The 13,618-nt window shown below is 38.8% G+C and overlaps 1 protein-coding gene across 2 annotated transcripts in view; it reads left to right on the top strand.

Annotated features, from left to right (window-relative positions):
* The window catches only part of IPO5 (importin 5), a 60,374-nt gene extending 46,996 nt beyond the window's left edge, over positions 1 to 13,378 (top strand). Inside the window, exons 18-29 of one of the 2 annotated variants that reach the window (NM_001372122.1) lie at positions 545 to 628; positions 2,049 to 2,181; positions 2,279 to 2,400; positions 4,414 to 4,510; positions 5,682 to 5,854; positions 6,773 to 6,884; positions 6,973 to 7,028; positions 8,068 to 8,190; positions 9,042 to 9,261; positions 9,844 to 10,072; positions 11,294 to 11,435; positions 12,032 to 13,378. In NM_001372122.1, the coding sequence (NP_001359051.1) occupies positions 545 to 628; positions 2,049 to 2,181; positions 2,279 to 2,400; positions 4,414 to 4,510; positions 5,682 to 5,854; positions 6,773 to 6,884; positions 6,973 to 7,028; positions 8,068 to 8,190; positions 9,042 to 9,261; positions 9,844 to 10,072; positions 11,294 to 11,435; positions 12,032 to 12,118 (1,578 nt within the window). In that variant the 3' untranslated portion in view covers positions 12,119 to 13,378. The remainder of the gene's footprint in view (positions 1 to 544; positions 629 to 2,048; positions 2,182 to 2,278; positions 2,401 to 4,413; positions 4,511 to 5,681; positions 5,855 to 6,772; positions 6,885 to 6,972; positions 7,029 to 8,067; positions 8,191 to 9,041; positions 9,262 to 9,843; positions 10,073 to 11,293; positions 11,436 to 12,031) is intronic. The other variant, XM_059892008.1, reaches the window with a different exon arrangement.
* Positions 13,379 to 13,618: the final 240 nt, after the last annotated feature.

The following is a 13,618-nucleotide window of genomic DNA, read 5'->3' on the forward strand; positions in this document are numbered from 1 at the left end:
CTCAGTCGTGTCCAAGTTTGCAGTCCCACGGACCATAGCCCACCAGGCTCCTCTGTCCCTAGTAGGATTTTCACAGAAAGGATACTGGAGTGGGTTGCCATTTCCTCTTCCTGGGGATCTTCCCGACTCAGGGATTGAACCAGGGTCTCCTGCATTGCAGGTGGATTCTTTACCACTGAGCCACCAGGGAAGCTAGAGAGCAATCCAGAATTGCTTTTCTGAATTTGAGTTATCTTTTTACTGCTGGAAATGCATAAGCCATGGACCAAAACTGGATGACACGAGAACTATCTTTATACTGTAATTCATTTTGACTTTAACTGAAAAACATTTTTCTAGAAATTCTAGAGCACTAAATCTGTTGAAGTATATGTGACAACTTCTCTATATAGTACTTTTATCTGAGGGGTTAAAACTCACGCGGGAAATGTTAATAGATTTGGGGAGAGAGATTTATTATGTGAGAAACAAAATTAGGTGGCAGTGGTATCTCTGTGATGAGATATACGTGAGTAACATGTGTCTTCCCCAAACTTTCCTCCAGTTCATGCAGGATGCCTCTGACGTGATGCAGCTGTTGCTGAAGACGCAAACAGACTTCAGTGACATGGAAGATGACGACCCTCAGGTAAAGCAGCGCGCATGGTCCCCTCCATCCTGGTTGATAGCGCAGGGCTAAATACTGAGAAGAAAAATTGAGCAATAGGTTTCTTGAGGTAATACAACCCCTGGTTTCAGGGGCATTCTTCACTGGCTTTCCACACCGTGTGTGCTTACACGTGTTTACTTTTGCACACCGTGTTTTTCCTCAGTCGATTTTCAGGCTGCTGCTCTTATGACTGAAGGTTTTTGGTGCTGCTGATCTCCATTATCCTAGGTGCTCGGATCTCCTCACTTCCCTTGAGCAGTGTCATCCACAGTCGTGGCTTTGGTTTTCCTCCATAGGGTTGTGACTTCAGTCACTGAACGCAGGGTTTATTTATCCAGCCACTTCCAAGACATGTCCGTTTGGATCTCTCCTGGCCCGTTCAGTGCCACGTGACTTCCTTCCCCTTTCTAAAGCAAAAGAAATGTCGCAACCAACAATTTTAGAATGTGTTGTGCTCTTTTCTCTGCCCAGGAACAAACATCCTGTAGCTTAGAAAGAGCCGTTCCCACTCAGCCTTTCTAACTCCTGCCCAGATTTCCTGGCCAGTACAAGTCTCAGTGGTGGGTGCCTAGGACCCGGTTGTAATAATGTCGCAAATGTCTATCCTATTCTTGGTGATACTCCCAGTGCCTGCTGCACAATGAGCATTCAATAAATAATTGTTGGATTAAATTTTAACTTTGCACAGCCATGCTGTAATTGTTTTCCATACTTAAAATGTTTTGTTTTGTTTTGTTTTTCAAACTTTTTTTGGTTTTGTTTTTGAAATTAGGAGTAGGGGAGTGTGTTTGCACATGCAGCCACATGAGGTAAACAAGTATATAAATAGATACCAGAGGGTAAAAATCCCTTTGTGGGCAATAGAGATGAAATAGAACCAGATTCTCTAGGGTACTTTGTAGTAATTAAAGTCTTCCTAAATTGAGTAGTAGAAGAGGTATCTTAAATGTGGACAACCCCCTACACAGAAAACTTAAACAAAGAGGAGAAAGGGGTGATTAATATTGACTGAGTGGAGTGTTAGGCTGTAGGCAAAGTCAGGTAAAGTCCTGCCTTGGGGAAAATTAGCGGCCAGGGGTTGATAAGTCTAAGTGGATTTTTGTTACATGATTCATGTGCTGTTATGTACTGCTTCTTGAAAACAGGAAAACATAAGACACAGCACTGGTCTGTCTCTTGCCTCACCTGTTGTCTGTATCCTCATGTAGAAGTAAGTTCTCAGTGACTTTATTGTTTCCAAACATTTTAAGTATGTGGTCTTTAGCGCACTTGTTGCTTGAAGGGCCAAAATAAAACATCATTTCTATGAGAAGGGGAAAGGGGCTTTACACATTTTTGAAACATCAATTTAAATTTAATTTTTAATTGTTCCCCCCCCCCCCCCCCCCCCCCCCCCCAGATCTCTTACATGATCTCCGCATGGGCCAGGATGTGCAAAATCCTTGGGAAAGAATTTCAGCAGTACCTACCGGTGGTGATGGGGCCTTTAATGAAGACAGCTTCAATTAAGCCTGAAGTAGCCCTTCTAGATAGTAGGTGTCTTCATGAGGAAGTGGCACTTGTAAGAGTTCTCCTTGTTATCATTTTTAACAAAGTTAAAATGAATTTGCTTTGATTCTTTGTTAATAGCTCAAGACATGGAGAACATGAGTGATGATGATGGTTGGGAATTTGTGAACCTTGGAGATCAGCAAAGTTTTGGTATTAAAACTGCAGGACTGGAAGAAAAATCAACTGCTTGTCAGATGCTGGTAATTATGTTTACTAAACTTTATTTTACAACTTCTCATGAATACATGTGTGTGTGTAAATATATTTCATAGGAGTGCTTTTTATAGATATTGAAGAAGTTAGTTTGAAGAGCCAGGAATGTATTCTTTAAGAAATACGATATAGAAACCTTTAGACTCAACATTTCTACTTACAGATTTCAATCCTAAAGAAATCATGTGGATGAAACCTTTCTTTACCAGTGCTATTTTTAATAACAAGAACAAAGTGAATAGCCCCAGTACAGTGAATAGCCCAAATACCTGTTGTTAGATGATGATCAGGAAGCACTGTGCCTTGGAGTATTACAAAACTGTTACAGAGCTAACTGAGGGAAGGGTTTTTGCCCATTTTGTGCTTAGTGTATGACAGGGGCTAAGGAATGTTTTTGAATGAACAAAAAATGTGCTCATAGTATTAAAAATAAAATTGGTATGATTTCATTGTATGAAAAAAGACATGGTAGGAGAACCAGGATATTTACACTGATTATCTTAACCTGTATGTGTTGTAGACAGGGAGGGGTAAGTTTTGTTTTGTTATTAACTGGTTAAGAGACTATGGGAACACAACTTTGTGAGTCAACTAAACTTGAGTAAAAAAATTTTTAAGAGATTCAGTTTAGTTCAGTTCAGTTCAGTCGCTCAGTCGTGTCCGACTCTTTGCGACCCCATGAATCGCAGCACGCCAGGCCTCCCTGTCCATCACCAACTCCCGGAGTTCACTCAGACTCACGTCCATCGAGTCAGTGATGACATCCAGGCATCTCATCCTCTGTTGTCCCATTTTCCTCCTTCCCCCAATCCCTCCCAGCATCAGAGTCTTTTCCAATGAGTCAACTCTTCACATAAGGTGGCCAAAGTACTGGAGTTTCAGCTTTAGCGTCATTCTGTCCAAAGAAATCCCAGGGCTGATCTCCTTCAGAATGGACTGGTTGGACCTCCTTGCAGTCCAAGGGACTCTCAAGAGTCTTCTCCAACACCACAGTTCAAAAGCATCAATTCTTCGGCGCTCAGCCTTCTTCACAGTCCAACTCTCACATCCATACATGACCACTGGAAAAACCATTTTATGATATATTATAAATCTAGCAGTTAAGTAAGCCTAAATAAAAACTAATGACTTCAATTCTATTTTTCTATTAACAAGGCATTGTTTTCTAATTCATTTAAGCGTATCTCTTGAACTTACTCTTATCAGCGCCTGTGTGCTTATTTACTCTATTGTGTTAGACTCTGTGGCCACATGGACTGTAGCTCACCAGGCTCCTCTGTCTGTGGAATTCTCCAGGCAAGAATACTGGAGTGGATAGCCATTAGCTCCTCCAGGGGATCTTCCTGACCCGGAGACAGAACTGCATCTTGTGCATCTCCTGTATGCAGGCGTATTGTTCACCACTGAGCCATCATATTTGCCTATAATTTATAAATATTTTGGAATCTTTATAGTATCAACTTGAGAAAAAATATAAATGTAACATCTTTTACAGTTACATAAACACAATTATCAAATCTTTTAATGTGGTAAAAGAGAAAAGAATTACGATGTTTTTTTTTGTTTGTTTGATTGTTGTAATGATTTTTTTTTTTTAATTCAAAACAGAAACTCATAGCTGCAGATTTACAGAAGAGATGTGCCATGATTACATTTTCATGGTTTTTAAAATAACTTTTTATATTGCCTTAATTAAGTGGTATCTTTCGTATGAAGTATTTTCAGAGTACGAAAGCTTTTGCTAAATTCTTCCCCACACTAAATAAGAATATGAAGCATTCCACCTTTTAAATGACAATATATTTTACAGTTGTTTCATGGCCCTTTCCCATTTTACAGTTCCCATGAGTTTGACTAATTTCCTTGTCCTGCATACAGCTTTAAAAGTAGTTAACTCTAGTTAGGGTAGAGCATTCTGTGGTCCTTAAGTTTTGCAGTTTGTAATAAAAAACAAATGCATGACATGGATCTTGATTTCTCTTCCAATACTTTCATTTCAGGTCTGTTATGCTAAGGAGTTAAAAGAAGGCTTTGTGGAGTATACTGAACAGGTTGTCAAACTCATGGTACCTCTACTGAAATTTTATTTCCACGATGATATCCTGTAATTTTTGAACAGAAAAGATTTCTAGCTAGACTTGAGTTGTAGAAGTAGTAGACTCTGTGCTAGCTGAAGTGAGTGGGCGTCACCAGTGCTCTGTTTGCACTGATGATGGTTTCAGGTTCTCTGCTTGTGCCTTTGTTTCGCTTGTGCCAAAAACCTGAAAAGGAGAACGTCAGCTATCCACTAGTTAGACAGTTCTCTGTGAAGCACTGAAGAGTTTTAAGGACTGGGATTTTATTAGCAAATATCTATAATTATGTATTGCCACTTTCCCCAAATGTCTTTTGGTGATGTTAAGAAAGTAAGATTCTTTTTAATAGGTTAGAGACCAGCTTAACTTTCTAGCTCATTTCAAATGTGGATAATACCTCTGGGGAGAAATGTCTCTTAATAAATCTTCATGTAACAATTGTCCTCTTCAGTATAATGGTAGTTGTAATAAGTATAGGTATATTTTTACACTTTTTTGCACACACACACACTTTAAGATGGGTTAAAAAATGACAGCACAGTGGATTGAGAGCCACACACACAGATCTGCTGCCCCAGAGCCCCTTGGTTGCGGTTCCTTGCGCAGTACTCGACGGTGGTGTCCTTCACAGAAGGGGGCTTTTCCCCAGCAGATGTCCCGTAATGCCTGAGGACAGGGCAGAATCATTTCTAAGAGGAATTCTCAAGACATTTATTTTAGACATGATATTAGATGGGGGAGGCAACTCTGCAGAGACTGATTCAGGAAGAGATCATTGGTAGTTTTCTTAGTAAAGTCGTTACTTCAGGTGCCTTTGTAAGAAATGTACTACCTGAAGTTTGGGGATAGGTATATCCTGAGACACTGTGAGAGTCCTGGCTCTTTCCTCCGTTATTTTTGTGTTGAGGGGTTATATTTGAACCTTTATTCCTGTTACATTGTAGGTGATTGGAAAGACAGGAAGTATGTCTTGGGGCGGGGAGACTTGAGTTTTTATACACAGGTTTTATTGAACGCAAGCTCTTGGAGAGCACTCTTAGATAAACAGAAGTTGCCTAGCACTCCTGTTAATAACTGACTGAGCACTTCAGTATGTAACTGAGCAAAACAATAGAACAATCTTGAGGATAGTAATCACACTAAATGTTGTCTAAGGTTCGTTTGAGTGAGTACGTTTTCCTTAACAATAAAACGCGTTCGAGTGGCAGCAGCAGAATCCATGCCTCTTCTCCTGGAGTGTGCGAGGGTTCGTGGTCCTGAGTACCTCACACAGATGTGGCATTTTATGTGTGATGCGCTAATCAAGGCCATTGGCACAGAACCAGATTCAGATGTCCTCTCAGAAATAATGCATTCTTTTGCAAAGGTAAATATTTTTCTCTTCAAAATTAGTGTAAACAGTTTGTGTGTTCATATATTTGTCTTACTAAATAAATGGGATTTTTTTTTTTATGCTGTAACATAATTTGCAACCAAAAATATTTAATTTGGTGTTATCACTCTTTTCCTTACTTTTTAAGAGTAGCTGCTCTTGTATTCTGGTCTTGATTAGTTTCCATCGTCATTTACCCAGTAATCCAACCACCAGATGACACTTCGGTGTCATCCAAGTCAAGTCTGGTCTCTGTCCTCTTCTCTCTCTCCTAAATTTCTCTGTTTTTTGCTGTATTTTTTCTTTTTGCTTGTGCCTCACTTAATCTGCTCCAGAAGCCATTCCTTCTTTCCCTCACAGTTCAGTCACCTTTCCTCAAGCATTAATTTGCTTTTGAGTCACTCCCCCCATTTTCCAAGGCTCACAACTCCATAGCTTGCTCCACAACTGGGTTTAAAAATTCTTTGTTCCCATTTGCACTCCTCAAGTTCAGATTTTCTGTTACTTTTCAAAGAATGCATGCTTCCATGCCTTTGCTCATCTCATTCCCTCCATTTGTGGCACAAGCTTAGCCTTTCTCCAGCACCATCTCTGTATAGAGTATGCATGTGATAACAGCTTCTTAAAAACTGGTTGGTCTTTTCCATCTTTGAATTTGCAACACCCAGCATAATTCCTGGCACTTAAGACATACTCAGGACATGTTTAAAGGGAAAATATTTTTTAAATTATTTTTTTTTAAGTACTGGTGTGGTAGCAAATATAATCCAAGTGTATCTACTGTTTAATCTCAGGGTAGGAGTTATGTTCATTTTTCTCAATGCCTCCATCTGATTCTTAATGGAGTTTAACTTTTGACTCCAAAACACTTAAATCTTAAGAGTTGCTTTCTTTCCTCAAACTCATGTTTAGTGCATTGAAGTCATGGGAGATGGATGCCTTAATAATGAACACTTTGAAGAATTGGGTGGTATACTGAAAGCTAAACTTGAAGAACATTTTAAAAACCAAGAATTGCGGCAAGGTAAGTTTTCCACACTTTTATTTCTGGATGTAATTCTTGACCATTTTTGGCGACCATTTAAGAAGACATTTATTTGGGTGTGTTTTAGTTAAAAGACAAGATGAAGACTATGATGAGCAGGTGGAAGAATCACTACAAGATGAGGTAAGTTACCCCATTTAGAACTTAACTTACGTGACCATTTGCATTAATGCTTAAGCTTCTGATTCATCTGACTTCTCCTAAAAGGTACTTCTTAGTAATTTTCAGCAGAAGAATCTGATGTGTGTTTCATTTAGAGAGTAAGAGGTTTGAGGCTAGCTGGTTTGTGTTCTGGTGCTGTGTGTGCGCTTTGTCGCAGTGACCTTACATACAAACCTTTGGAGTTCCCTCTTATCTTCTACACTCTCACAATGCTCATCTCTGCCTGCTGGTGCTTTCCCCATTTTGAAGATGAGTGAACTCAAACTCAGATGTTAAGTGATTGCCTAGAGCCACACTGTTGACACTCTCGTGCTTAAGGCCAGGTCTTTCTGTAATACCAGCTCTCTTTCCCCTGGACCACAGAATTGTGCAAATTTCCCTATCCCTATAAACAATAGGCATGTGGTTGACATAATTCTTAACGTTGTTACTCAGAACTCCTACCATCAGACCACTTGATGCCATCAACACAGGTCAGCTCTGTATGTAGGGTCTGCCGTGCGTGGCATGTGGCCATCTGATGGACCCGTGCTGGCTCGTGGGACTCATCCCTGTCCTTGGCAGGTGCTCACCCTGACACGCATATGGTTCCCGGGGATGAGGTGTTGTAAATAACTGACCCCACATCTCCCCACCATCCCACTCCAAAACTAGAGAAATCCTAGAAAACAAACAAAAGATAGTAAAGTAAAATCACTCATTTCAAAACTTTGAAATTTGGGATAGTCTTTCAACCATCTATTTTAAATACATTCCAAGGAAAGTATTTGCAGTAAGTGCAGTACTTGAATACTCCTTCTGTCTTTTTATTGCCAGACAAGATATCACTGGAGTAACCTCAGTCTCTGGACTCTTGCTGTGCTCTTAAGAAAGTGACAAGAAACTTAATTTTCTATGTTTCTTAGATTTTTTTATAATAAATGTTAAGAATAGTGAGGACACTTTTTAAATACATACATACTTTTTTTAACACATAGTATGCCCACTTGGTTTTTTTTAGGATGATAATGATGTTTATATTCTGACCAAAGTGTCAGACATTTTACATTCAATATTCAGTAGCTACAAGGAAAAAGTGTTACCATGGTTTGAACAGCTGCTTCCGTTAATTGTCAACCTAATTGTGAGTATTACCTCTTTTTGACAATTATTTTAGACAGTTGACCTGAAAATCTATTACAGCATTTTAAAATTTAACACTTTAAGGTTAAAATGGATCCTAGAAATCATAGTTTTCACTGTACCTCTTTAATTTACTGAGTTTATTGCATTGCCTTGGATACTTTCTCAGTGTATGCTTGGAAGTTTACTAATTAGGTTTTCTGTAGTCCAATTAATTTATAATGCAGTCTAAAAATATACAACTGACTTTTTATTATTTCAGATTATCTATACCCTGCTAAATTAATAAGTGGAAACAAAATGGTTACAGGTTTTTGTTTTAAAGTAGACCCTAGAAAATTTAGTTTTGATCTTTATTATGTACCACCAACAATCATAGGTTCTGGATGATAGCATTACATATTCAGTTTTTTTACATGTATTATAAATTAAAAGCAGTCATTGGATATTTACCCCTTTTTGGCTTTTAATTATGTGTTTTGTGATACTTTGTAGCACAGTATGTTTCTAAAAGTGATGTAGGCATGTGACATCCTGTTGAATCAGTACTATAAAGTTTTGCAGCTTTTGCTGTGGCTGTGTTTTTTAAATATAGCATTGCCGTTGTCTTTTTTGTAAAGGAAATGTATGTACGTAGATGCTGCTGTCATTCTTCCTCATACTTGGTAATTTCAGATGGTGGAAAATCTGTAGTTTGAGGGTTGTTATTCATAAGAACTGATTGTTGCAATGTTTATTTTTCATTACCTGTATCAGGAATATCCCTGTGAGATGACAGCCAATAGTGAGTGTTTGTTTCTTTTATAGTCTTCACTCCAGTATCCAAAGCTTAAAAGAATGTCTCTTTTGTAGTGTCCACATAGACCGTGGCCAGACAGACAGTGGGGACTGTGCATCTTTGATGATGTCATAGAACACTGTAGTCCAGCCTCATTTAAATATGCAGAATATTTCTTAAGGCCAATGCTCCAATACGTATGTGACAGCAGCCCGGAAGTCAGGCAAGCAGCTGCATATGGCCTGGGAGTCATGGCACAGTATGGTGGCGATAACTACCGTCCTTTCTGCACAGGTACTTCTGTTTGTCTGGTTACGCGCATTTCGCCCCAGACATCCCTGTTAGCCCTACCTTGCTTTCTGCCCCGACCCTGAAAACAGTATACACTGCTTCCTTCTCTTTTCCTTTTGCACACACCTTATTACAGCACTTAGACATTTACCATCCTCATTTGCATAGAGATGGGAATGAAGTCTGAGTGGGACCAGCGCCTCCTCGCCCCGGTCCCAGGGTGCAGTTCATCTGGGGCTTGGAGGACGTGCTTTTAAGGCACGTCTGGGTCCCTGTGAGTTCGGCATAGGACTAGAGCTTGGAGGCTTTTAAAAGCTGTAGTACACTGAGGTGATCAGGAGTGCAAGTCCAGAGACTGCTGACCTCTTGGGGGGCCTATAAATTAATGTAGTGAGGCTGGTCCAGAGCACACCAGGCAACCTCCCTCTCCCCTGTCATGGTTCTGAAGTCATGAAAACAAAGTGCTCCTTACACTTGAACATTTTCTCACTGTGATTTGTAGCTGGACCAAAAAATAAGACATATTTTTGATCATTTGCATGTAAATGAGCCTTGGACTGACTTCTTTCCAAATGCTTATTTTAGAAGCACTTCCACTGCTGGTAAGAGTTATTCAGTCTGCTGATGCTAAGACCAAAGAAAACATCAATGCTACTGAGAACTGCATCTCAGCGGTGGGGAAAATGATGAAGTTCAAGCCTGACTGTGTGAACGTTGAAGAAGTCCTCCCACACTGGCTTTCTTGGCTTCCACTGCATGAGGATAAAGAAGAAGCTGTTCAGACTTTCAATTATCTTTGCGACCTCATTGAGAGGTGGGCAGCAGGACAGGGCAGCCTTACTTCCTTTCCCTTCACGCAGCTTGGTGCTTCCTATGCGTGCCTCTCAGGCGTTCAGGTCCTAATAATGCTATGTTTATAAATCAGGTTAAGAAGCCTTATCACAGTTAGGAGTGCCTTATAATCACATCTAATTTTGAGTTGTGTGCGATTCAGTTCAACAGATGAGTCATTATAGAATAAGATGTTCAAAGAAGATTCTGTTCTGTCTTCCACCCCATTCATTCATTCTTTTATCCATTCAGTCATTAGCTTTACTGAGGCATCATTGGCATATCATTTATTAATAGAATGAGACGAAAGAACATGGGTTCGTACTGTTATTTGACCCTCTGAAATACTAGTGTTTTTCTTTGAATTAAAAAATCAGTGGTCTAAGGGAAATATACCAGATGGGCACTCATGGTCTGGCCCTTGACCTTTGGCGTTATTAGTGTTATTTTGTGTCTGTGAGTATTGCTAAGAATTAGAACAACCAGGATGTTACAAAAGCTATCACATCAAAGTTGTGTCCATTGGTGGTCTGGGCTCTGTCACTATTAACTACTGCTTTTAGTTCATAAATAAATCAGGGGCTACAACCACTCGTCTCATGGAGTTTGTAGAAATGGGCCAATGTGTGTATTCCTTCACGCCTAAGTTCTCACTGGTCATAAAAATACTAGAAGTCTTTTCACTGAGGACATCATTAAGGAATACTTCAGAGCCATCGTGGAGATGCGTTAACCTGTTCTTGCCTCTGAAGTAACCTGTTCTCCATCATGCTATTTAATCTTCTCCCTTGGAAATGACTGCTCTGAAATTTTCCTGATGAAAAAGATGAAACTAGTCAGATTCACTGTTAGGGTTCTTTCCATTAAACTTGACTGGAACTCATTTCCCAGTTTACTTTTGAAATGCCTGTAAGTCTTTTTGAACTTCAAATTTATTTTAGAAACCATTCTGTAGTATCTAAATAAAATTTATGTAAAGGAACTGTTCTTAAATGTATGGTTTACATGGGAAGAAACTGCAAAGCTAATCAGATTTCCTCCTACTGGATTTAAAAGGCAGTTGATTTTAGTGCATGATCATTGTATAAGGAAGGACCTAATAACAGAATTTGGTATTGGGGGAAGGGTATGGGAAAATATATGAGTGCTTGAGTGATTTTCTATTACAATTTTAATTTATAATGGTTTTCTTCTCTTATTTCAGTAATCACCCAATTGTCCTTGGCCCAAACAATACCAATCTGCCCAAAATATTCAGTATAATCGCAGAAGGAGAAATGCATGAGGCAATTAAACATGATGATCCTTGTGCCAAACGTCTGGCCAATGTAGTTCGCCAAGTACAGGTAAGCTGATTTAGTTAAATTGGGAAAGAAGAACTAAAATGGTTTTGGGGTTTTTTGTTTAGTTTTTTCTGTATTTTTTCTATTAGAGGAAGAGAGTAGAAATTCAACAAGCTAAGGAAATTTCACTTTTATATTATCTTGTCATCAAGCCTCAAATAGATTATACTTAATATAATCTATCCATATATTCTCATTATCTATTAAAACTGAAACCTTTGTCTTAAATCTGAGATTAGCACATACTCATTATGTTATTTTTCTGTATATATGTGAAAACAGAAAGGCGAGACGTTAATCGTAGTAACTGTCAGCTACCAATGTTTTATAATCAAGTTTTCCTCCCTAAGTGGATGTGTGTAGATAACTTGAACAGGTCATCAAAAGTGTAGCTTTATCAATGTACAAATGAGAAAGCTTACTGTGAGTGAAACATACTTCATAGAAATGAAAAGATGTCTTGCTTGTACAATGGTGTTCATCAAGCTAATCTACTGGAAAGAGTACTTTGCTGTTACAGTCTGCCTAATGATGGTTATGAGGGTACTGCCCAGTAACCGTTTTGCCAAATCTAAACATGTGACGTTGTTCTTTCCTAGACTTCTGGAGGACTGTGGACTGAATGCATAGCGCAGCTCAGTCCCGAGCAGCAGGCAGCCATACAGGAGCTCCTGAACTCTGCCTGAAGGGCCTTACTACCACCACCAGATAACTAACTCCAAATAAACGTTTACCCTTTTGTTTAGGTTTCTTTGTTTTGTTTTTGAGCAAAAGAGAACGGTAGAGTTGTGTGTAGGCCATTCTTCTGCAAAGCCACAACAGCAGAACGAGAAGCCCTGGGCTTCAGGATGGTGTGTAAGTGGATTTCCCCCCACCCGACTACTGAGGAAGTCCCGTGAGCCCTGCAGTAACACTGAAGAGTATTTTTCTATTGGTGTGACCCACCCATGTGAAGGTGAAAGGGAAATAAAATTAATTTTCCTCACTAGATACAAGGAAACTTAAGACAAAACAGCTTTAATTAAGATCCGTTCCTCAGCATAGATGTGTGTTAAAACAAGTTGCTGTACACCTAGTGTTCATTCTCTTAATTGGAGTGTGAGCCTTTTTGTGGGGTAGAAAGAAGCCTTCAACCCAGCAAGCTCATAGATCCAAACATTGAAGAAAAGCTGAAGACAAAAACAACAAGCATGAAAATGTTATTTTACGTCACTCTCGATCCTTTTCCCTAAAAGGCTTATGCAGTGACTCAGTTTGGAAAGCTTTTTGGCTTCCAGCCCTTGAATGTGAAGTGTCGTTGGCATGTCTGGCAGTAGTCTCATTCACTCCTCAATAAACAACGTTGAAATACGAAAGAAGTTTGTGTAAAAATTTAGTACTGTCTGGCTTTGATTCATTTAATGTTTTTAATATAAGAGTAATATTTTTTAAATGGCTAACAATGGCTCTGAGTTTTGTTTCCCCCTGATATTTTCTTCGTGCAATTCAAAGTTAAAAGCATCTAGTTTTTACCATCTTCCACTTTAATTTAAGCTAAGTTATGATACACCTACGCCATTCACAATTGATGTGCAAACTTCAGTCGTTTTAAAGCTAGCATTGTTCTTGTTAGAAAAAAAGAATTTGGCTTAGTATTTTTATTGCAAATTGTAATTGCTATGGAGCCACACACAACTTTTAAACTTTTAATTTTATGATAAGTATTATGGCTAAAAGTATTTACTGATAAATTCAGTAAAATGTGTGAATGTTTTTTTCTTTATGTATTAACCTCATAGCAGTAAATGACTTGCTGTTGTTTCTTTAAGGAATTTTTCTAAGAGGTCTTACTAGATTTCTTTTGAAACTCAAGTGTTAACAATTTTATAGTTTGTACTGAATTTAACCGTGACACAAAAATGAATTTTATGCTTAGATCAGAATTTAAAATTAAAGGTTTTTTTCTTTAAATGATTTGCATTACTTTATTAAAAGTAAATCTGAAATGAAGTAGAAAGTAGAATAAATTATATAAAGATGGTTTGGTTGGGAGCAAATACCCTTAACGTGTATTTTGTTTCTAGCCCAGAAGCTTTGGTATCTGGCAGGGCACATACCATGTTGAATGACTTCTCAAGAAGATCATTGCTTTCAGTGGTACCTGTTTGACTCTCTTAATGTGATGGGAGGGGATATTTGAAGCTCCC

The sequence above is a fragment of the Bos taurus genome, chromosome 12, assembly GCF_002263795.3.
Source record: "Bos taurus isolate L1 Dominette 01449 registration number 42190680 breed Hereford chromosome 12, ARS-UCD2.0, whole genome shotgun sequence".
NCBI lineage: Eukaryota > Metazoa > Chordata > Mammalia > Artiodactyla > Bovidae > Bos > Bos taurus.